Genomic DNA, 25,450 nt, shown 5'->3' on the forward strand with positions numbered 1-25,450 from the left:
ACACCTGCTTGCTTTTGCTTTCAGAAGGGCTGGCATTCTGCAACCACCTCTCCCCAGCTCTTACCTAGAAACTCCCTTCCCTGTGGTGTCTGGGAATCTTAACTGGTGTTAACAGAAAGTTAACTGGCTCCTACATTTATCTCAATGCACATATAAACTCTTTCTATCCTTCCTGTCCCCCAAGTAGCTCTGCTGACACATTAGCTCCTGGAGACCTAGATTGTTTCCCTGAGGCGCTTGGCAACTACCTTTCAAGGGCCACAGGACCCCAGCCAGGGGCAGTGTCCTCTCCAGGCATTTGCAACAGGAACTTAGTGTCCCCTAGTTTCATCCTTAGAAGTATGAGCTCTTAAGGCCCACCTTTACAACACTGTCCTTACAGGATCTTTTCACCTGCTCCCAACAGCCAGCCACCTTCTCTAAGCTTCAGGGACTCCTAGCTCCTTTCTCTCAGTAGTTGGACTGAGAGTACCTTCTCCCTTTCAACCAGGGAACCCATGTGCCCGAAGCATGGACATTAGGGTAAGGTCCACCAGGCCTGGCTTCTACCCAGCCACCTACAAGGACGGGAGCAGGTCAGCTGACTGGCACCTGAAAAGGACAAACTGTCACCAACACACTTCTCATTCTCAGCATGGCTTTTAGTCCAGGCAACCTTGCGGTCGCACTCCCTGTGGATACCAAGGAGAGAAACTGATAGGAACTTGGGCCTGGAGCGGCTTCTTATTACACCAGGTGCACTCTTCAACACAGGCATACCTGAGATGACAGTGCAACACTACCCTGTTCCCCACAGGTTTTTGTGGGGTCTTTTTTTTTTTTTTTGCTTTTCATTAGGAAATAATTAAGTCCTTGTCATAGGCACTTTTGACCTCTAATAAGGTAATGAAACAAACGAGAATTATGAGATGAGTTTAAAAAGAATATAAAAAGGATACTGGATGGGTAAATTTCCTAGCCTCACCACTACTCATACACACTCTTTAAAACCCAGGGAAAATCTCCAGGAGGCTGGAGCAAGCTGTGCCGGGCATACATGTTACATATATACCAAGGGAGATGTGAGACAGGCAGGAAAGGTCCACTAACACTGCAGTTTGGGAAAGGTCAGCCTAAGATCAAGTACAAACCCAGGGGGAGCATCTCAAGCCCAAGGCGGGAGAGGTAAAGTGCAGTCCCTGCTGCACGCCCCGCCCCCAGCTGTCACTCAAGGGCCTCCCCCCAGCATTCCAGGGGGCTGGGGGGAGTGGTTGTGTGTGTGTGGGGGAATATGGCCAACTCTTTTCCCAGATGTTTGGACTGTCTCTGGAGGACCCAGGGCAAAGAGGTGGGATTACTGCTCAACTGAGACCCTCCAATAAGCTCTTGAACAACTTAGAGAGAGAGAGGGAAGAGGAGCTTGGGTCATCCCCTGACCACCAAGGATCCAGGCTGCCTGTGACAGCACATGAGAATAGCCATGGTAATCCCCAATACTTGATGTGTTAACACTGGTCATGTCTCGGCCATGTTATGTTTCCACCTCTCAGGAAGAACAAATATATACATGGGAACACAGGGCTCAACGCGAGGAGGCAGCAGCTCTATAAAAACCTTAACTGAATGTATGTCCTGCTTTATAAAGATCTTAAAGATTTTAAAAACTTTATTTATTGTGTATGTGTTCACATGCCACAGCACAGGTGTGGGAAGAAGACAACTCACGGAGTAGGTTCTCCCCCTGCCACATGGGTCTGGGGCTGAACTCAGGCCATCAGTCTTGGCAGCAAACATCTATACCTGCCATGCCACTGGCCCAAGATCTTATTTTCATCTATAAACTCAACTCTGTACTATCAAGAGAAGAGTTACATTTGCCTTTTAAGTTCCTACAGACCAAACAACAAAATAGAATCTGCATTTAGAAATGGACCTGCTACCAATACCAATACAAATTTATTGGAATTTGGAATGTAAACAGATGTTTCGAACAAACAATCTAACCTTATAAAAATGTGTGGCATTATTAAATAGTTTCTGAAGAAACCCTAAGTGTGATGTGGTGGATATCTCAAGCATGTTAGGTCCCCAGTGCTGAGGCGTGGCTGCAGCCAAGGAGAGGGGACTAGCTGGCAAACCATGTCAGTGACCAATCCCACAAATCAAATCAGCCCTATTTAAAAAAAACAAAAAACCAAAAACAAAAAACAAAATTTAGCTTCTGCTAACGTGAAGGTAACAGTGGATCTGTAAAGCTTTGACACTTGCTCCAGGAGCCCCACTTCCTCCCGGAAGCCATGGCTCTCCCTCTCCAGCCAGCTGCAGGAGTTCCAGGACAGCCTTACCCACAGCTAGCAGCCGCATGCAAGAGATGTCTTTGCGTTCACATTCATGTATGACCTATCAGAGCTCCATCTGCCCACCATCCTGACTGCAGCCAGACTTGTTTGTCACAGGGTTAGGGGAGGGAAGATGGTGGTCGGCCTTTTTACACCCGTGAGGTCTTTCCTAAATAAATCCTAATAGAACTGTTTTCCTCCCTCTTTGACCTGCCTGAAGACTAACTTTCCAGCTATAGCTATGGTAGTGAACAAAAATAGTCTTTGTTTTAAAGTGGAGCATTGAAGTAGCGCCCTCACAAAGATGTGCTGAGAAACTGTGAGGTTCTTACAAGGCCAGGGGGAAAAAAAGCTAAAGAGAGAGAGAGAGAGGAAAAAAAAAAGGCAACAAGATTCAATAGTTAGGCAAATCAATAAAGGTGAGCCCCAAGTCATGCACACAGCATGGAACATCTAACGAGCCTGGGACCTGTTCTTGGCATCTCGAGAGTTACAGTGCCATCTTCTGACACCAAAGAGGACGTGGCGAGAGCAACGGCGGTTTGCTTCCCAATGAATACACTTAGAAGCAAACTGCAGGAACGAGGTACATTTCCTGGAGAGCTCATGTCATAAAAAAATACATAACACATGAATTTGTAAAAGAGCTTAAAAAAAATACTGTCACTGTTTTAATCCTTTTTTTTTTTTGTAAATGAGGCTGGTGTGTCAGAATAGACTGCTGACTTTTGCTAAAACTTGAGCCTGAATTCTCACAGAAAATCAGACCACAATGGAATAGATAGGAAGTCAGATATTCAGAGCTTGTTGACCGAACGGATTAATTCAACAGTGGTATCCTGTTAAACGCAGGTACGTGTACAACAACTCCGAGCTTCTCATCTCCCATGCATTCCAAAGGGAGAGTCCCTCAGATCCTGAACTATGCGCTCTGCCACACTGCACAGCCAGCTCCCTGCAGACTAGTACTGGGGAGTTTCTTGCTTTTGACAGACTTTAGGTCTTTACTCTTCTTTGCCTTTAGAAGGAATGATTAGAATTTCTTTTTATCACACTGTAGTTTCCTTCAAGTTTTTGTTTGGTTGGTTGGTTTTATTGGCAAGCATCAGTGCCGCATTACCGTCGATTCCCCAGGCTTCATCGTGCTGCGGTGAGACCACTGGAAAGCACGGTGTTCTCAGCACAAGGCTGGGACTGCTCCTTCACCACCGGGTCTGCAAGAAAGCACAGGTTCCCCACATCAGCACCAGCACTGAGGCCAATCTGCCTTTCTTCTTCTACATGCACGTTTATGTGGGACTCAGGTCACACAAAAACCAGGCATCAAGGCAGGATCAGGAAATAATTCCTTATTTTTTTCTCCCTCAAAGCAGGGTGTAGTTTCACACATGCTAGGCAATCAATTTACGACTAAATCACTGTCTCAATTCCTACTGAACACTGGATTTGGGTATGAAGTTTTACAAGGAGCTCAAACTAGCCCTGAACTCTTCCCTCTTCTTCACCCTGATCCTCCTGCTCAGCCAGGGTGGCTTCATGCTCACTGGGAAACTTTTTCTAGGTGATTCTTCTACTTCCTTAGAATATAGATCCAACTGCTGAAAAGCACAGAAACCCTAATTTACAACTGTTCACATTTATTCCAGTTTTTTCTTTGAGTACCAACATCATACTCAGCCCCTAAATTCTTTAAAGCATATATGATAAGCATGTTATGAAAAGATGAATAAAAGAGCCAGTCTACTGACTTTAAGGAGCAGTGAGATACATAGTTTATTTGGATAATAACCAAATAATGAATTATGTGAAACATTCATCAGATTGTTTTAGTTATCATTTCTGAGACAGAATCTCACTGTATACCTTATGGGGGGCACACAGCCCCTTTTATAGTGGGCCTTGCTGTTGCCAGGTAACTGTGGGGGTGGAGTCCAGACAGAACACCAACACCTTAGATAGCTTAAAATATGCAATCCTTATGCATATGCACATCCATTTGTTTACACTAATATTGCTTTCTATTTATTTGGTTTTGTATGTTTTGAGTCAGGGTTTCTCTGTGTAGCTCTGGCTGTCCTGGAACTCACTCCGCAGACCAGGCTGGCCTTGAACTCAGAAATCCACCTGCTTCTGCCTCCCAAGTGCTAGGATTAAAGGTATGTGCCACCGCTGTCCGGCAATTTTTTTTTTTTTTTTTTTTTGAGTCAGGGTTTCTGTGTGTAGCCCTGGCTAGCTATCCTAGAATTCACTTTGTAGTCCAGACTGGCCTTGAACTCAGAGATTTACCTGCCTCTGCCTTCTGAGTCCTGGGATTAAAGGTATTTTCATCAGCACACCTGACTTTAAAAAAACAACAACAACAACAAAACCTCAAAAACCCCCAGAGTTTTACTATGTGTTCCTGGCTGGCCTTAAGTAGATCTGACTACCTTCTGAGTGGCTGATTTAAAGGCGTGTGCCACCACTCTGTGCAGACAACTGAATGTCACCTGTCTAAGGCACAGAAAGCTAAAAGAACAGTCCTTTACACTTTTTGTCACCTTAAACTTCTGCTCTAAGTTTGAAACCATAGCAATATATTCTTCATATTAGTTAATATTAAACTCCAGAGGTAAAAAGGAAAAGAGCACACAGTGGTCAGACAATACACCCAAACCTTACAGGCCAGAGTTCATCTTGATTCAGAGTGAACTGAGAGTCAAGTCGCTACCCAGCATCATCCCTTCCAGCCTCACCCAGGACTAGACTGAGCTACCTCTTCAAGCACGTGGTCAGTGTATGTGAAGTTTCAATGGGGAGATCTACACTCAAACCGTAAGCAGTGCGAGATGTCAGAGGGCAGAGTCCAGCTGTCACACTGCCTGCTCCCTCGCCTCAGAGCCCTCTTATTCACACATTGCTTCCTTTAGAAACACATAAGGGTGCGCTAACTACTTTTTTAAATGAGAAAAAATATTGCTGACTAAGTTTTTATACACATTTTATGCTTGAAAACAAATCTTAGATACCTTCAGTCTATAAGATCAGGGTTATGAGAGTGGGTAGATAGCCTGGCCTCAGAGGTACTACTACTAGTGAATAAGCAAACACCTTTGGGAACTAAGAAAAATCATCTATAAAGTGGCCTCAGTGATCTAGAATAAATAAAATTTGATGCCAGACATCTAGTGTTCTGACTGACCTTGAAAATAAAGAGTGACAATTTTGTCTTTTAATAACTCACAGGGCTGGCCGGGCATGGTGGCACACGTCTTTAATCTCAGCACTTGGGAGGCAGAGGCGGGCAGATTTCTGAGTTTAAGGCCAGCCTGGTCTACAAAGTGAGTTCCAGGTCAGCCAGGGCTATACAGAGAAACCCTGTCTTGAAAAACCAAAACCCAAAAACAAAAACAAAACAAAATAAAAAAACCTCACAGGGCTGGAGAGTGGTTAATAACTCACAATGGTTAAGAGCACTGACTGTTCTTCCAGAGGTCCTAAGCTCAATTCCCAGCAAGAAAAACATGGCTTACAACCATCTGTAATGGTATCTGACACCCTCTTCTGGTGTGTCTGAAGACAGCTACAATGTACGCTTATATACCAATATAAAGTAATTAATACTTTAAAAGAAAAACAAAAAACTCACAGAAATATGGGTGCTCCATGGCCTCTTTGGCGGTCAATCTCTGTTGATGGTCGTACCGCAGGAGCTTGTCAAGAAGATCTAGGGCCTCCGGGCTGACAAGGTGCCTGTTCTCACTATGGATAAAGTTTTCCCAGCGCTTCCGTGAATGTCTAAGGAAAACAGTGAGCCATTACTATTCTGAGACTAAACAACATGAAAAATTCTCTTCTACATAAATTCTCTGCTGACCCAACATCAAGGACCCCTTAGAACGGTGCACTGTGAAGCCGCTGAGGCTCACTCTCACTGGTACCTCACATAGCAGCACCTTCACAACCTGTCACACCCAGGTCAGCCATGGTGTACTGACACAAAACGGCTCAATCACTGGACAAACAGAGTCTGTTTAAAACTTCTACATCTGAGCGGGAGTCGGTTCAATCTTCCTGGATCACTCTTATGGCCCAGTCTTTTCAACTGTGAGTAAGTACAGCCTGGTGGTGACTAAGCAATCAACGATGCTTAGGTAGATTTAAGAGAGTTGGCTTTAGAAACAAATGGTTTCATATGACAATGTGTGAAGACCACCAGCCAAGTATTTCCTTTTGCATACTGCACTGAAGACTGAAGCTGGGCATGGTGGTGTACATCTATAATCCTAGCACTCAGGTTGAGGCCAGAAAGGGCTATGCAGCAAGACCATGTCAAACAAATGAACAAACAAATAAATCTCTAAACCATACAAATCTACACTATACCTGAAAATTCAGTATGCCTTAATAATTATTGTAAAACTTACTTCAGAAAATAAGCTATACATTTCTTATTTAAAAACATAGTTTTCCAGGATTTGTCATCCAAATAGGTATATTTAGGGCTTTGGAGAATGGCTCTGTGGTTTTAAGAGCACAGATTGCTCTTCCAGAGCTTCTGAGTTCAATTTCTGACAACCACATGGTGGCTCTTAACCATCTCTAACTCCAGTTTCAAAGGACCCCTATTCTGGCTCTGCAGACAGCAATACATACATGGTACAAATGCATGCACACAGGTAAAACATGCTTACAGATAAGCCAGCGTGTTAAATACTAAGTCCATGCTTTAACCAAGTAAACATTTCCCCTGGAACATTATGATTTTGTCTCTCTGCTTCCATGGGATCTCATGATTGCCAGGCTGGATTCAAACTCAATGATCCTCCTGCCTCAGCCTCCCTGATGTTGTCATTAGAGATATCCATGTCCACTCCTGGCTTATTTTCCATTTTCTATTGATAAGTAGGAGTCTTAGCATTTAGGAGGCTAAAGGAGGTAGATCTCTGTGAGTTGAAGACCAGCTCTGGTCTACACGGCAAGTGAGACCTTGCTTCAGCCAGCCAGCTAACCCAACCAACCAACCAACCAACCAACCAACCAACCAACCAACCAACATCAATACTGGTGTTAGAAAAGGGAAAGAAACTGGATTTTGTCTAACCTTCCAACTTCTGAATCACAGCAAGGTGCACCCTTCCTCCCTCCCCATCCCGACCTTCTTCTCTTTTTTACTTACTGTCCCAGGATATCATTGAAGTGTGGATCTAGGTCTATGTGGTACTTCTTCAGATAACCATATAGTTCATCTGTCCCCAGAACCTTGGCAATTCGAACAAGCTGAAACACAAAACAAACTGACCAAACCACCAAGCACAGAGCTTCCCATGAGTCTTAGAGAACACTGAGCCAGACCTGGGAATCAGGAGATTCCATGTCACTCAGATCTCTAGGAACTTAACAGAGACCTGAGCCTAGGATAAACAAGAAGACTTAAAGATACAAATTGTCTCACACAAATCCAAGTTTCTAAACTGCTTTTAAAGGGTTAACGTAATTTAGATGCTAATATCTTTGAGGACATTGTGATCTAATGTCTAGAATCTGATTTTGTTAGACAAAGAGATATTGTGGGTTGTCATAGGGATAGGTTATCAAATTTTCAAAAAAAAAAATTATACAGCCATATCCTACGTTGGCAGAAATTTTTATAATTAATGCAACTTGAAGTTAAAATTTTACATTGATATACAATTTATAGAATAATACAGATTTAAATTTCTTATATTGATACAAGATTTAAAATTATTATTGTTACTCTTTGATAGGCATTGTGCCTGTACAACTCTTCTAAGAATACAAGGCTTGGACCCAGTCCTTCTAATAACTCCCGTTAAAAAGTGTTTAGGGGTTGGAGAGACAGCTCAGCGGGTAAGAACACTGACTGCTCCTCCAAAGGTCCTGAGCTCAAATCCCAGCAACCACATGGTGCCTTACAACCATCCGTAACGAGATCTGACGGCCTCTTCTGGTGTGTCTGAAGACAACTACAGTGTATTTAGGTATTAAAATAAGTAAATAAATCTTTTTTTAACTTTAAAAGAGTAAAAACAGTGTTTAGGATGATTAAGTAATACAAGTCAAGGGCTAGATTATATTATATTCTGATTTAATTATAATAAAGTGTTTTTAATTTACTCAAATAGAAATGACTAAGAATAGTTAAGGTATAACAGTTCAGATATACTTTAAATAGATAGACAGTCTTCTTTTTTAAAAAAAGATTTATTTATTATATGTAAGCACACTGTAGCTGTCTTAAAGACACTCAAGAAGGAGTCAGCTTTTGTTATGGATGGTTGTGAGCTACCATGTGGTTGCTGGGATTAGAACTCAGGACCTTCGGAAGTGCAGTCAGTGCTCTTAACCACTGAGCCATCTCTCCAGCCCCCGACAGATAGTCTTCTGTGGACAGAAGTCCACAGAATACAACATTTAAGGCCATTTCATTATTAAAGATCATTTGACTAGAATCTAGTCTGCTCCTGACTACACCCCTTTCTTGGTTCAAAGAAAAAAATTAAATATCAATAGAATTGCTCCAGTCGTGGAGAGATTACCACTAGGCAAAAATTGCCTCAATTCATCTACAAAAATACTGTCCAGGAAAAGGTCATACTATGTGAAATAGTTGACCGGTAGCTCTGCCAAGCAAGACAGGGTAAGCAGTCCTTCACAATTCTGCTTTACAAAAGTCTGTCAGATGATCCTGGGCCAGAAGGCTCATTATATATTCGGATTTAATTATAATAAAGTGTTTTTAATTTACTCAAGTAGAAATGACTAAGAATAGTTAAGGTATAAATGTTGGAGACTGAAGCTCTAACATTTTGAGGAATTAGGGACTGTCCAGGTAGTCAGCTGTCTCTACAAAATGTTTAAATTTTGGAAGCTATCTCTTGTGCTTCCTATATTTTCAGGTAATATTTAAGTCATTTTTGGATTTCTGATGGAGTTGAAGACTAGTTATAGTTTCATAGCACTCAAACTGTTTAACATTAAGAGAGATGATACAGATTTGAGAGGATGATTTTCAGATGGTAATACAAGCTAAAACCAGAATATAATTCAGATATAAAATTGTAAGCTTTTAAAGTTAGGATAGATGGTAGAGTGTTTTATCTAAATTGACAATATGACAGACTGGGTTTTAAATATATCTTATACTTTCTAAATTGCATAATAGTTGTACTCAATTTATACGAGGGGGAAAAAAAAAAGGGAGAGCCCTTTAATTGTACAAAAAGGGGGAAACATTGTGGCTTGCCCTGGTGCTATTTGTATTCTGATGTTAACTCTGCTTCCTCAAGAGGGGCTGCCCGAATAAGGAGTGGATCATGTGCTCAGGTGATCTCATGTGAACCTTCTCCTCATTCTAACTGGTCAGATAAAGGCTAGAGCCTGTGATTGGGCAGTGGAAGGGAAAGGTGGGGCTGGAGGTTTTAGAGAGGAGGAAGAGAAGAAAGAGGAAAGAAAGACAGAGGAAGAGGAGGTGGAAGATGGAATAGTACCACGTGGCCTGGAGAAGCCGCAAGTAACAAGGGATCTCATAGATGGGCGACAGAGTAGTGTAGCGGTAAATGTGCCCAATCTAGCTGTGCAGCTTGTGAATGCTGTAACTGAGTTGTGTGGTTTTTGCTCGGACATATTGGGGCTGGAGATTTACTGCAACAAAGAGATACCTTATTTCTTAGACCCATCTTGAAGGTTCAGCATAGACAGCAAATGTCTGCATGCTTTGGGATTTTGTACCACAGACACAATTCTGAACAACTCATCAGCTTACATGGTAGCCCATATATAGTGAGTGACATTCATGGCTCAAATGTTATATCTCTAGCATTTATAACATAATCTGCTCACCTGGTCATAGTTGTCCTGCCCGTGGAAGAATGGCTCCTTTCGGAATATCATGCTCGCTAACATGCAGCCCAAGCTCCACATGTCCAAGCTATAATCATACATCTGAAGGCAGTAAGGACGGTCGATCAGTCAAAGATGGCTAGAAACTCTTTGTACTGATGGAGTTTCTAGTACTCATCTGACTCCTGAAGATTGGCCCGTATTTCTAAGGCACTAGGGTCTTATACTTATCAGGCAAGTTCCATTCTTAGCCTTTCTGAAGTTATAACTAAAAGTCATTCTTTCCTTAAAAAAAAAAAAAGGGCAGCAAGAGGCTCAGCTGGTAGACTAAGTATCCAAGGCTGCCAACCCCAACAACCTAATCCTTATGCCAAGAACCAACATGGTGGAGAGAACAAACCCCTCTAACCCTCACACGTGGGCTGTGGTACAAGTAAGCTTATACATACATAATGAAAAAAAATTTAATGTAGTTGAGAAAAAGCTTTATAGAGTAGAATAATAACTGGGTTTTGTATGAATCCATCGACTACATAGCAAACCAGGAAAATCCCTAAGAAAATATAAAATTAATGCAGAGCAGAGCAGCTTCACTGACACGCTCACCTGATAGTCCACAAGGAGCTCTGGTCCCTTGAAGTACCTCGAGGCCACTCGAACATTGTACTCCTGAGCAGGATGATAGAACTCTGCCAGACCCCAATCAATCAGTCGGAGCTATAAGAAAGACAAGAGGAAACAGACCATGAAAGATGCCCTTGGACATGCCCATGCCTGTGGTGAGGCCACAGCACGTATCTATAACAGGTACTTGATCACATAGAGTAGGAGTGTACCCATGGAAGACTACACTTCAAGAACTGCAGATGAGGTCATTTCTGGAGCACTTGGAATGTTTCCGAGTTTTTCCCTTTAAGTTACCCTGGTCTTTTACTCTCTCCAGATCATCAGAACTCAACCTTGTTTCTGCCTCCATGCTACTTACATATGGAACACACTCCCCCATCACTCACGGCTGTTAACATGAGCTCCAGGCAACACTGAAGGACATGTATGGCTCCCTCCAGGCAGAAGCACTGCACACTGCTCTAACTGGTTATTAAGCTAACACTGGCTGTGACAGCCAGAGTTGGAGGGCCCCAAGTGTATCTCTTAGGGCTAGTTGGACTGGAATGATCATGAAGAAGTGACGTAGAAACCACTGTTGTAGTTTCTTCCTAAAGCCCTGTCAACTCTAGAACTAAAATAAAACCAGAAACTATAGTCATGGTTAGCATGTACACACGTTCCTGGTAGAAACTAATAATACAGGAGACTAGAGAAGTCAGAGTAATCAGTCTACAAAAGGAATCAGCATGGTCTACAGACAGCATAGACAGCATCGTGTCTACTGATACCACAATGCTATTTGACGAGGTTTAGATCTTCCCTAAGCCTTCAGCAAAGGTTTGGTGCTGCCTGGCTGGATTGGTACCTTTTTTTGTTGGTGATCTATCATGACATTGTGAGGTTTCACATCCCTGTGCATGATTCCCTTGCTGTGGCAGTAATCCAGAGCCTAGTAGGTAAGAAAGCACAGAGAAAAGTAAGCAAACCCTTTAATCGCCCCCAATGCAAACACATTCTTATTATTTGTGACACTTTAACTTGAATGGTCTCAAAAAAGCTCTCTGTGGACACTACAGCTGGCAGCCAGTAGAAAGGGGGCTTTCAATGGTCATGCTGAAGGTTGCTTTATAAGGAGGGAACGAGACCCAGCACGTGGGACCTGAAGAATGACATCCTAATACATCTTCTAACAAGGCAGACATAAGCGTGAGTTTTCTAGGCTAAGAAGCATTTACATTTTACTTAAATATAAAATCTGAGCCACTTAGCTTTTAAAAACCAACATTATAATTCTGAGAGAAAATTATTTTCTGTAATAGAATCAATATAAGAGGCTTTTATGGGTTGAAAGCCTGTGATCTTTAGTAAGTAGAAAACCCCGTAACCATTGCTACCACACTTTACAACTCTCAGGACCAAATTCCCACACAGAGTGACTTCAAGCCACTGCTGGATCTGCTCTGTGATCTAGACTTTTTTGGTCCTTGGTCTCCTTTCTTTCACTGTGCTTTTGAGATTGAGTAGTTGTATGAACTTATTAGTTTGCTGCACTGGGGTTGTTTCTACTTTTGGCTGTTGAGAACACGCTGCATTGAATAAGCACGTGGAAGACTTTTGGGGGAATATGCATCTATTTATCTTGGGAAGTTCCTTGCTGTATAAAACTTTACATTTTCTAAGGAACTGCCTGTTTTCTCAAGTCTAACACAGGATGGTTCCAGTTTTACACACTGGCCAATCCCTGTCACACCCTTTCTAAAATAACAGTTATTCAGGTGGGTTAAAGTAGTATCTTAATGTGTTTCTGACTTGTATTTCCTTATTAGCGCTGAAACACATTTGTCACCTCTTTATTGGTCAGTCTATATGCTGCCTTTGAAGAAATATTTATTTAAATCTTTAAATTTGTATGAATATGCCCTTTTCCTTTTAGGTAACTCTGAGAACAAGTACCTCCTGGCTGGGGACAGCAAGACTGAAAAGGACACCATCCCAGGCAGCTTTATGCCACAGAGGAGCATCAGCCTGATGCCAACAATATGCTCCCCTAATCTACAGCAACAACAACAAAGTTGATGCTTTTAGTATGAATTTGGAGAATGGGCAATACAGAACCTGGGGACAAGGTGACATAATCAGTGACATAATCTCCCAAGAAAGAAATACTGAGAGGAAGGAGCCAGGGTCACTTCCTGGACATCCGCAATTACGCTACTGTTTCTGCAGCAAAAACAATCTATAGTTACAGCTTGTCCCAGCTATGCAAGGCCACTAAGCACCTGGTATATGACCAGTGTCCTACAGATAACAGAACTCTTAGTTTTGCTTAATTTAAACAGCTACCACAGATTTAAGGACATCTGACTGGAGGATTTACAATGGAATACCATGGAGACTTAAGATTGATTTACTTTACCTATGTTCTATTTCCATTTTTTTGTTTTGCTTTACAATAGATGTAGCAAGATTGCAACGAGCTCTTGGTGCCTTCTTTCAACTGGTATTTGTTTACCCAGATCTTCATAGCTCTCACCCAAATCCATCTCTGCAGTTGTCTTATGAAACTAGGGACCGTGAGGGCACACACCACACCCTAAATCTGAATCCGATCACAGAAAGCCTGGCGGGCAGCGGCAGTCACTGAGCAGTCACCCACAGCCTTCAGCCTCAGGTCGGTCTGTCTCTGTCTGTCTCTGTCCTTCTCTGTCCCTGTCTGTCTGTCTGTCTGTGTCTCTCTCTCTCTCTCTGTCTCTCTCTCTGCTGTCCTGGAACTCACTTTGTAGACCAGGCTGGCCTTGAACTCAAAAATCCGCCTGCCTCTGACTCCCGAGTGCTGGGATTAAAGGTGTGCGACACCACCGCCCGGCTTCTTCTACATTTTCAGCAAGGTTAAATATTTCCTATTTTCTAAAAGAAAATGTTGATTTTTTTTTTCATTTTATCTAGTCTCTGTCAAAGATCTAATTCTGACAATACCTGGGATATGAAAAATATAGGATGGAACCAAGGACTGAGCCAAAAAAAAAAAAAAAAAAAAAAAGCAGCGATTAGTTCTTGGCAGGGTACAGTGGCCAGACATACTGTGGGTTCCTAACATGCCTGTACATTCCTTGAGGGGTACTTCAGTTTTAATATCTGCCACAGCTTCTGCTCCTAGACATTGGGATTTTGCCACATTAGCAGAAAGAGATAGCTCACTGCCATCACTGGACAGCAGCGTGGGCACCAGCACTGAGCACTGATGTGCTAGGTTTGTCTTCATGGAGCTTGTGCTAGCTAAAAACTCCAAGACTCGAAAGTGACTTAAATGAGCTCCTGTGAGAAGAGGACAGTGGTTCTCATAGTGCATGCATGGGGATTTCTGGGAAGACCTCTAGCAAAGGCACAGCTTGAAGTTCACAGCATGGCAAACCTCTTCCCACTGCACACTTCCACAGGAAAGGAAGGCCAGGTCAAGCAGTCTATCCTTCCTAACAAAGCTCAACAGACACTAGTGAATTCTAAGCCCAGCATTCTGGCTCTAGTAACAGGCAGATCACTCAAGAACAATTCTAAGGAAAACATTTCAGGAAGCCAGATCTGCAAACTTCCACTCCCCAAGTCCAGCCTTTCAACCTGGTATTTTGCTTGAGCAATGTTTTTCAGTTCCCATACAAACCCCATCTTGGCAATTTTCTTAATTGAGGTTCACAAGCATTAAACTCAAGAGATTCGCCTACCTCTACCCCACAAGTGCCAGGATTAAAGTTATGTGCCACCATGTTGGCCAATTTTGTATTTATGATGCACTTCTGGGGGGGTACAAAGTTGTTATTAAGTTCTTAGTGATCCATTACCCAAAAGGTATACAAGGCTGGTTCACAGTGCTTTACTGCAGTGTTCATCAAGACAAATAAAAACAGGTGTCTGTTGATTGATAATGCTTCGATTTTTTAGTACTTGGTAAGTCACTTAGAAGGTTCACCCATCACTTCTCACTTGCTCAAACTAGCCAGCGCAGGTGAGATGCAGATGTTCTCATACAAAAAAGGGATGTTAAAAGACAGTTTGAAAAACTAAAAAGATGGCTGCAAATGTCTGCCAATTATCAAAGGTCTGCCAATTATGTATATCCCTCTTCATAACTTTCCCATCAAGAAAGAAATAGTAACTGCCAGGTGGTGGCAATTGGCCTTGTTCCCAAGCACTCGGGAAGTGGAGGCAAGCAGATCTCTGAGTTTGAGGATCCCCTGGAACCTGGTCTACAGAGGGAGTTCCAGGAGAGAAACCCTGCCTTTAGAAAACTAAAACACTAACCGCACCCCGACCCCCCCCCCAAAACCCAACCAACCAACCAACATTTTATACCAACTAATTCAACAAACATATTGATGTTGAGGGCCAAACTACAGGGCTGACCTTGGCAGGCTGCAGGCTGAGGTTCCCATTCTCTTACTGTTACTTGGAAGGCAGGACCTCAACTATTCCAGCAACCCCAGCCCACATCACACAGGCACATGAATGAGCCCAACCCAGACTATCTTGTCTCAGTCAGGCAGCCCTGACTCTTAAAAAAAAAAAAAAAAAAAAGTTACCAGGCCATCTCATCAAATTATAAGCAATTGAAAAGGCATTTAAAAAAAAAGTCTGAGGTCACTTGTCATAGAGAAAACTAAGAACTAAGATAAAACTAAAACTAAATCATAAAACTAAGATTAATTACCTGGCAAAGAAAAAAAACTCCAACTGCCAATAAGAGACATACACGAGGGGTTGTGAACTTTGTATAACGGCCCTGCACTCCTTGTTTGGCCAAATTTCCAAGTTTGATTGAAAATCTGTGAGGTCTCACAACAGGATTCTCATCAGAACTTAAGTCTCACTAAGTTCTCTATTAAGAAATATTCTGCTTGAATTCTCTCTGTATTTTTTAACATCCTCTCAAAAATACAAGCCTGAGGGGGAAAGCACCATCAACAAACGCCACTTACTTTAAGTAGTTCATACATATAAAACCGGATATCAAAGTCAGTCAGGATCTGGTAGAGTTGCTGAAACAGATTTCAGAAAGCAGAAGTTAATTTAGTCTGACTGTGTTCTGATATTCTAAACATTGGCCTTCCCCTGCAAATTTTGCGCTTACATTATGGACACCCAGGAGTTCACTGCCTGACCTGGAATAGCAAAGATAAGGAGTCCAACATTTCTACCTTCAGTAGAGATGGGGAAAGGAAGGAGTTCTGGGACAGGAAATACTTCAATTTCAATAACCACAGCCACACTGCTGTGAGGTCTGTTGTTGAGCTGTGCACATATTCTACTGCACAGCAAGCTGAGCCCAACCCCGACACAGCACACCTGGAGAACTACTCCAGGGAATTTGGAGTAGTGTTAGGGGAATAAAACATTTCGTACAAGAAACAAGAAAAGTGAGAATTTTGGAGATGTCAAGAGACTTTCCAAAAATCTATGCTATGTTCTCCAAACAATTCCAGGTTGGAAAAAAAAAAAATCACAGGCAATATTTGATTTTTTAAAAAAAGATGTATAAAATAGGGCATTAAAAAAATAAAAAGACTGCAGTGTCAAGCATGACCACAAGGTAACACACTCATGGAACCTTTCATTACTGATCATTCAGAGATCCACCTCATGGGCGTTTGAAATAAATTTCAGTTTCTTAGAGAAGAGTACCAGGATCATTAAAGTACCCCAAGCCCGCCTCTGATAATCAATTCCAAGTAAGTCTCCTTTCCTGTCAATCTAGGTAGTACTTTCTACAAATAAAGTTGTTGGAATGGCTTTAAACTTTTACTCTTAGAAGAAAGACTCACACAACAAGGAGTGTATATCTACTTTGTAATGGATAGACACTGTGATTCTATAAAGAGGAAAATAAAACTGCTTATTGGCAAAAATTTCAATGAAACTAATAAAAAGTGTTTTCTAAGCACAGGTGTAGAAGAAGAGGGCACCCCCAACCCCTTTGGCCTTTAGCAAAAAGAGTAACTTCGTAGGAATGTGCAGCTCTCTTGGCCTCAGACAGCTGCTGGCGCAGGCCCACAAGCTGCTGTGTTGCTAGGGGCTCACCCCTGGGTGGCCCTTGAGAGCTGAGCTGTACTCAAGCATACTCACTCACCATTTCTGCCAGGGACTTTCAGCTTCCTAATGACCAAACCCAAGGGGGCTCTGTCTTCCCAGCCTTGTGCTTGAAAACAGGCTTCTTATCTACTACTTGGTCACAACTTCCAATGGGATGTACAGGTCCAAGCTTTAGATACCAACTTGGGTGAGACAGATCAATTGTACAGGCTGTGCTAAACTGAACCATGAGTCAATAAATAGCCCAGAAAAGAGAAAAGACCAAATTCACAAACTCTCAGAGTGCTAGGATTTTTATTTTCAGAAAACCAATGGGCTATTTTATTTGAACCTTTAATCTAAAAAAGGCTTTTCTTCTCATATCATGTACTATCTATATCAATCATAGTATAAAGGGCCTATGGCATAAAAAAAAGTCCTTGAGCTGTCAACAAAGTATTTCTGATTATTCAAACCAGTACCAATTTTACTGAATATGAAAGACATTACCTACACAGCAGTGCTTGGATTTATTTCATTACAAAGCCCTGAATGGCTAGCCATCACTCATTGTGACCTCCTTTTTTCCCCAGGAGTTCTTGGTCGAAGAAGTTTAAGCTCCATCTGGACCAAGTAACCACCTGGGCAACCTGGCTTCCTTTAATAGTTGTTGCTACAATCCCCACTGTGGCTCCAGGAACCACCCTCTCTGAAGACACCAACATATATTTGCTCTCCATCATCCCTTCCCAGTGTTTCTCTTCCAAACCATCCTATGAGCTTTCTAGAGAGAATCAGGAGTCTCCCTTCTCTGAGTCTTAGGCCATGCCATGATCTCCCTCTGAGGCAGTGGTTCTCAACCTTCCTGGTTAGCACTGCAGCCCTTTAATACAGTTCCTCGTGTGGTGATAACCCCAACCATAAAATTACTTCGCTGCTACTCCCTAACTACTTATGCTGCTGTTGTAATGTAAATCTGATATGCAATGCGCAAATGGGTTGCAACACATGGCTCAGAACCACTGTTCTAAGGTGTTCACAGCACAGTGAGATCCTCAGTGGCCCTAGAATTAGCACCAGGTACTGGCAGCAATCTGGAGTTCTAGAAGTAAACCCTCACTGTTGTGAACATAAACTTGTCTCCTGCTAGAGCCATGTTCATGTTGCCTGAGTGCCTGGCTATGCACATGAGGGAAACAGGTGCCCTCAGCTGATGGTGGGCACTACCATGGTGATTCAGGATCTCTGAACTCTCCCCACTTTTCCAAATATAATATGTCATGGCTCCATTGCACAGCTGTAACCTACACCCATTTTCTCTACCAAACCCTCAAGCCAAGTCCTCATACGGCAGGACATATAGCAGGTCTAACTCCTCCACATTTGCTTTTATAATGCTTGCCAGTTAGTGGAACAAAACAGATCCTATCTTCCAAGGCTAAACAGAGTCCATGGGAAATTAGAAAGAAAAACTTTGTAAGAACCACACTTTCCCACCAGCTATGTGGAGAATATTATTAACCAAGCAACTGCAGAATGCAGGCAGGAAGTGAACAGTTTGCACATTTGCATAAGAGACTTATCAGAAACGCACCAAGCCTCTGTTTCCCAGAAGGTTAGGAGCTCACAGCAAAGGCGCGTGCTGCCACACTCAATGGAAGTGTATGGTTCCCTAGGACCCATATGGACAACAGTGGCCAGTCCACACACATTATGACACATGTATATGCATGCGCACACACATGCATACACACTAAATGTAATAAAGTGCAAGTAGTAAGGAAGAAACCTCTTTCCCATTCCAGTTTGGCTGCAAAGCCTCACCCACACTCATGTTTCCCTGAAATCAGTTCTACTACAGCCTGTTTGAATGTATCTTGGGCTTTTAAAATAAACCCTACATCTGAACAAGAGAATGGAAGACACTGCAATTTGATAACCAGGCCTGAGGTCTCCCATACAAAAATCACAGACACCCAAGGAATGGCCACACTGGGCCTCACTTACTCCTATGCATGAATGCAGATGGTTGTGAGCTACCATGTAATTGCTGGGAATTGAACTCAGAACCTCTGGAAGAGCAGACAGTGCTCTTAACCACTGAGCCATCTCTCCAGCCCTTACAACATTCTTACTTAACAGGCAGAAAATGGACATGTCTCAACAGATACCTTTTCCTTTAGACTTGTTCTGAGACACGCTCTTCCTATGCAGCTCAAGGTGAGCTAGAATTTGCTATGTAGCCCAGGTTGGTCTTGAACTTAGAATTCTTCTATCTCAGTCTCCCAAGCACTGGGATTATAGGTCTGTGCCACCATATCCAACTCTTAAGAACTTTCAAGTTGAGGTGTATGCTGTCACTCTTAACTCTTAGAGATGACTCTGCCATTTAAGGGCTACTACGTTTCTTTTACTGTTTAACTTTCACATAGAGGAAACAGCTGGTGGTTCTAAAGGAGGAACTAACCCAACTAGTATCTCTACCATGAAATCAAACACAGAGTGATTATGGTCACAGAGAACTAACCGTCATGGTTAAAACATTGTCCACATTAGATTCAGTGAACACCAACAGGTTCCAAAGAGCCAGCACTACACGGGCTGGGTATCTGAGGTACTTGGGACCCAAAATGTTTCTCCTGTCAGGTAATTTTCAGTGTTTAGAATCTTTACATCAGCATAGTGAAATATCTTGGTTCTTAGACCCAAGTCTAAACATAAAATTCATTCATGGCTTTGTTTTGGGGATACTTTTTTATTTTATTTTATTTTATTTTTAAGCAGGATTTCATGTAGCCCACCTTAACCCCAAACTCCCTTTGGCTTCTTTCTGCCTTTTGAATGCTGGGATTAGAGGCCCCAGCCACAACATCTGGCCAAATCCATTTGTGTTTCATAGCCACAGACCACAAAGCTAACTTCATACCTTTTCGTTTGAGACAGGGCCTTACTATGTAGTCCTGGATGGCATCAAACACAGAGATCTACCTGTCTCTACTTCCCAAGTGGTAAGATTAATGGCATGTACGACCACATCAGTTTATTCATTCAAGATTTTAAATAGTTTAAAAAAAACGTTAAAAACTTTCATGATATGGCTCCCATTTTCTACTTTGTGGGGTGATGTACTGAGAAGCACTCCATATTTGAGATTTTTTAGACTAGAGATGCACAACCTGAAGAGATTATATTCTCTGGACACAAGTACAATCAAATTAGGAGTCAACAAAGATTTTTTGAAATGCCCAGTTGATCTTGAACCATATGCTCTCAAACATACAGCTCTGAAAGACATTGTGGGGGACAAGAGTTACCGAGAATAGTTATGATAGTAGATGGAGTATAGTGAAAATCAATGTCTTGGATTCTGTGACTGCACAGGTAAATGCTCAGGTTCTATTAACAGCACATTCAAAAGCCAAGTAAGAGAATGTCCAACTATCTACAAGATGACTCAGCAAAAAGATGGAACAGGAAGACATGGAAACACTAGCTGGCCCACCTGGGCCATGGCTGATAGTGGCCCCTGTGCAGAAAGCCTGGGAGAAAACCCATACATAGCCCACAAGTTCAAAATTTTGAATATAAAACTTGTCATCTACCATTAACAAGAAGTCAGGAAGAGAGCTGCCTAGATTTATACACCGTGTGCACGCGTTTAGAGGCAGTAGTGAGGAAAAACTACTCAAACTAACTTTACAGATGCAATATAACCTAGATATAAAAATGAAACAGATAATGAAAGGAAACTTACCGATCAAAGTGATTACCAATGGTCCGATAAAAATCACTAAACAAGTTGTGTACACTGCATTGTTGCTTTGTTTTATCATGTAGTGCTAGTGATGGAACTCAGGGCCCTGTGCATGCTAGGGAAGTAAGTGCTAAGTGAACACCCATCACTGAGCAACTCCCTAAGCCAAGGCACTAATGCTTCAACCTGACATCCAGCCAGGACAAACACGCTCTGTGTAGTACTTTAAAGCCAGTTACTATACTTCACAGTAAAAGGGAAATGATGAAAAGGAAAACCAAACCTTTCCAATAAGATACACACAAGACAAAATAAAAAATCTTTCTAGAGTATATAAAGACGAACAGATTGCCAATTGGTGACCTGTCATCCTACCTAGAAGACAAACCATCTAAGAGCTATCATTCATCCTTCCAAACACACATGCTACCTGATATTTAGTGTTCTTTTAGGCTGACCAAAATAGCACGGCTCAGTGTTCAAAGGGGATTCCAATCCCTGTGCTTCACCTGAAGGTTCTCTGCAGTTACATACAGGCCTGGAAGGGATAGACTCGGAACTGGGAGTAAAACAACAGTTTGAAGTCAGCACGGTCATGGACTCTATAGACTTAAAAAGCTGGAAGTTCAGACAAACAGTGAGAAGCCTACACAGCTTCAAACTAAGAAGCACAGAAAGGTCCAGAAGTGGACAGACCCAGCTATGTCTGAAAGAGAGCAAACAGCAAGCTGAAGGCAGCAGCTGTGAGCTAGCACACCAACATCACTGAAATCTCCATGAGACCCTAACACACTCAACTGGAAACCAATAAGACCCAACAGCCAAGGTATCCCCAAGGCAGGAGGTGACTGCCTTTCAGAGCATTACTCCAAAACAGCAGCAGCAACTAACAGAGACAATGAAATTGTGAAGAAAAACGGCATGGGGAGAAGATGCAACCATCTCTATGAGGAAACAGATATTACATAAAGTGTAAGAGAACAGAAGACTATTTTTAAAAATTCAGAGACTGAAATGGACTTCTAAAATACAAAGTCTAACATTTGAATTATATTCTAGACAGTGAGAACAAGAAAGGGGGGGAGAAATCAAAGAACACTGAAAATATGGAAAGCCATGAGCTTTCAGATGGAAAAGGCGCAGCAAGAATCCAGAACAAAGGATGAAAGGCGCCCACAGGAAGGCACACATTTGAACATTCACAAGACTGGGAATGAAGAGAAATTCCTAAACGCTTCCAGAAAAAGGAAAGAGAAATCTTTAGATCAAACAGGAATGGCACCAGTGCTGACACTGGAACAAACTCTTCAAAACAGAAGAGATCAGGAATTCAACACAGAATTATAGTGAAGACATGAGTGAGGAGGAGAAAAGATGTTCCCAAATATGCAACCTTCAAAAATGACTGATTCCCATGATTTCTTTAAAAACATATCCTTCAAAAGGATATTCTTTAAAAGTCTATCCATGTCTTCAGAACACTTCCTTTAATGGTTCAGATTCCAGAGAAACAGGCTTCCCAGACATTAGAATTTGTTAACTCCCCACAGAACCTGGCACATATCACCTCTGAGAAACACAAAATGCTGGCCACTGATTTTACCTGTAAAGGAGTTATAATAAAACATTTGTTACATACAAGAAAGATATAAAATTTACTTCATTTTAAGTCAATGTACCCTTTTAGTTTTCATTAGATACCCTTAGAGAGATTAGCTAAGAAAATACATGTGCAAATAAGGATCTTTTATTTCACCTGCAACATAAATGCTGGACACCAACATCTGACAAGATGGCTTTATCTCTAGCCTCTCCCTCAACAATTCACAAGTGTCTGATTCCTTGCCAGAGTTGTAATCACCCACAAGTCCTCTCAGACCCTTGGAAATCAACATCACTATTTTGTTTTTATATTGTTTTCAAACTGTGTTCTAAAAAGGTTTTCCTTTTGTATGTTGCAACACCAGAACCCTCATGAGTAGGCTCTATTTTTATGCTTCATGAATAAATACAATAAACAAATCCATGAACCAAGTTTAAAGCTGCTCATGGCTGCTTACTTTTATAACCCTAGTGCTTAGCAAACTGAAGCAGAAAGCCTATGATGAATTCCAGGCAAGCCTGGGATAGTGTCTCTCAAAAATCATTCGATATTTAAAACATTCCTTTAAAAGAATGCTTCAGTCAGCTAAGCACAGTGGCACCTGAGTACATCTCAGTACTCTGGAGGCTGAGGCGGGAGGATCTCTGAGTTAAATTGGTCAACAGAGCAAGTTCTAGGATGGTCTGGGATATACAGACCCAGGGATACAAAACCAACCAACCAACCAACCAACCCACCCCTCAGTTTTAAATAGTATGTCCTGATCAAAAATAAGACTCTGACTCTGTCTGTCTGTCTCTGTCTGCCTCTCTCTAATATATATCCCAGGATAAAGTTCTCTGACCACAGTGACTCTCAGTAGGTTAGGTTATTGCTGTCAACTGCTATAGTGTAAAGTAGTAGCTTCAGTCCAATGATTCCTTACACAGAAGCTCTTTCCACTATCTTTTCCTTTTAGCAATGGCAGATGTCATGAAAACCAAAGTTAACCCGCTAAAACTGTGCTGAATAGAACAAGCGTGTTACAGATGAGGCCTTACATCTCATGTTACACAGAGAACTCCACAGCTAACTCCTTGAGGAAGCAAGTCAAAGGGCAATGAATAACTCCTCCAAGTTCAAGAACCCCAACCAAGGTCTGCACTATTCAGGATCCAAGTTGTCACGTGACTCACCAACAAGATCCATGAGTGCTTTGATTTGGAGTTTAAATGGTACCCAAGCCACTCCCTCCTACCCCCATTAACCCCATGCCAGAAAGAAGCATACACACCTTAAAATCTGTATTATTGATATATTCAAATACCAAAGCTGGTGTCTTTGACTGAAAGAGAGAACAGTGATTTTTTTAGATACTCAGACAGTAATAAATGCAATTTGCAGAGCCCCACCCTCAAACCTCACAGATGAAAAGGGGATTCCCAAATCAGAGACAGCCTAGGTTTTCTTGTTGTTTTTCTAGATTTGTTCTTGTCTGTCCATCTCCAAAGAGATCAGAAGAGTGTACTGGAGCCCCTAGGGCTGGAGAACTAGGCAGCCATGAGCAGACTGAAATGAGTACTGGTGTCCGAGCTCAGGCCCTCTGAAGAGCAGCAAGTACTCACACGCTGAGCAATCTCTCTAGCCCTGAAAACCTTTTTGTATTTTAAATTTAAAATTTGAAGTATTTATGATGTCTAGATTGCTTCAAAATAAGTGAGAGGTGGGAAAGGGGCAGGGTTATAAGTTGGCATGAGGGCAAATATAGCCCAAGTTCAGTCATGCTCAGTGGGCACAGCATATACTATTTACTTCTGTATATGTGTAAAGTTTTAAGCAGGAAGATTATTCCCCAAATGATTCAACAGCAGCAGCCCTGAGCAACTCACTTTATTAAGATTTACTCTCAGCAATATCCCAAGTCTCCACCTATATCGAGAGCTGCACACTTGGATCAGGGTTGAGCAAGCAAGATGCATCTGACAGTTTTTATAGGTTTTCAGAATCTGTTGTCTTTTTAGGCTCCTAAAAGATCATCTGGACTCAGAGGCAGACAAATGTAATCAAACTTTTAGAAGTAGTATAGCTGGAGAGATGGCTCAGTGGTTAAGGGCACTTGCTGTGAAAGCAAGAGGACCTGAGTCTAAATCCCCCACAACTATGCAAAAACTGGGTACTGTAATCTCCAGTAGTGGAGACAGATAGCCGAAGCCCAACGGGCACTCAGCCTAACTGAAAAGACTTCTGGCTTCCAAACACATGCATCCCTATACATACATGCATAAAGCATATAGCACATAACACAAACTCTCCACACAAAACCATAGTCTTTAATGAAAAAACCATAAGATGTTTAGTTTAATACTTCCTTGTAGAAATCTAGAGCTTCAAATATCAGGTTTACTTAGGTGAAATAAATTTCTGCAAATTGGCAGAAATACTGTTTCAAAACTGGAAGAAAAGCAGGGGTTTTAGGGTTATAGAAGTAAAAATTCATCTAAAAAATCTTTACTGCTGAGAACTTTATTTAGCTCAAGGTTCTTAGGGAGTGGGCCATAGCACACACACAGGTCTTTACCTAGGCAATGCAGCACCAAGAACAAATGATTCTAGCATTTTCATCAAGAACCTGACCTTGGGCTGGAGAGATGGCTCAGTGGTTAAGAGCACCAACTGCTCTTCCTGAGGTCCTGAGTTCAATTCCCAGCAACCACATGGTGGCTCACAACCATTTGTAATGGGGTCTGATGGGCTCTTCTGATGTGTTGAAGACAGCAATGGTGGTGTACTTATATGCATAAAATAAATAATAAAATAAAACTTTAAAAACAACAAACAAACAAAAAACCAAACATGGCTTTCTACAGACTCAGGTAAGCTAATCCTCTCGAATTCAGGGCTAAGGCTTCCCTTCCCATTTCCACCTACATCAATCTGAAAGAAGAATTGTAGCCAGGCATGGTGGCGCACGCCTTTGATCCCAGCACTCGGGAGGCAGAGGCAGGTGGATTTCTGAGTTTGAGGCCAGCCTGGTCTACAGAGTGAGTTCCAGGACAGCCAGGGCTACACAGAGAAACCCTGTCTCGAAAAAACAAAAAAAAAAAAAAGAATTATTTTAAATTATGTGTATATTATGTGTTCGCTATTTGCAGGTGAGTATGGCTATCCACAGAAGCAAAATGTCTGATCCATCTACAGCTGGAGTTAAAGGTGGCTCTTAGCTACCTGACACAGGTACTGGAACTAAAACTCAGGTTCTCTGGAAAATAACATGTGCTTTTAACC

At 42.0% G+C, this 25,450-nt stretch overlaps 1 protein-coding gene across 6 annotated transcripts in view; it reads right to left on the reverse strand.

Annotated features, from left to right (window-relative positions):
- Positions 1-25,450, reverse strand: part of Csnk2a2 (casein kinase 2, alpha prime polypeptide) — a 42,773-nt gene that overhangs the window by 3,816 nt on the left and 13,507 nt on the right. For 4 of the 6 annotated variants that reach the window (NM_009974.3, XM_006530643.3, XM_006530642.1 and 1 more), the window contains 8 exons: positions 23,460-23,510; positions 15,740-15,799; positions 11,635-11,718; positions 10,767-10,877; positions 10,161-10,262; positions 7,477-7,577; positions 5,947-6,095; positions 3,439-3,532 (listed from right to left, as the gene is read on the reverse strand). In NM_009974.3, the coding sequence (NP_034104.1) occupies positions 3,456-3,532; positions 5,947-6,095; positions 7,477-7,577; positions 10,161-10,262; positions 10,767-10,877; positions 11,635-11,718; positions 15,740-15,799; positions 23,460-23,510 (735 nt within the window). In that variant the 3' untranslated portion in view covers positions 3,439-3,455. The remainder of the gene's footprint in view (positions 1-3,438; positions 3,533-5,946; positions 6,096-7,476; positions 7,578-10,160; positions 10,263-10,766; positions 10,878-11,634; positions 11,719-15,739; positions 15,800-23,459; positions 23,511-25,450) is intronic. The other 2 variants (XM_017312556.2, XM_006530641.4) reach the window with 1 other exon arrangement.

The sequence above is a fragment of the Mus musculus genome, chromosome 8, assembly GCF_000001635.26.
Source record: "Mus musculus strain C57BL/6J chromosome 8, GRCm38.p6 C57BL/6J".
NCBI classification, from domain to species: Eukaryota; Metazoa; Chordata; class Mammalia; order Rodentia; family Muridae; genus Mus; species Mus musculus.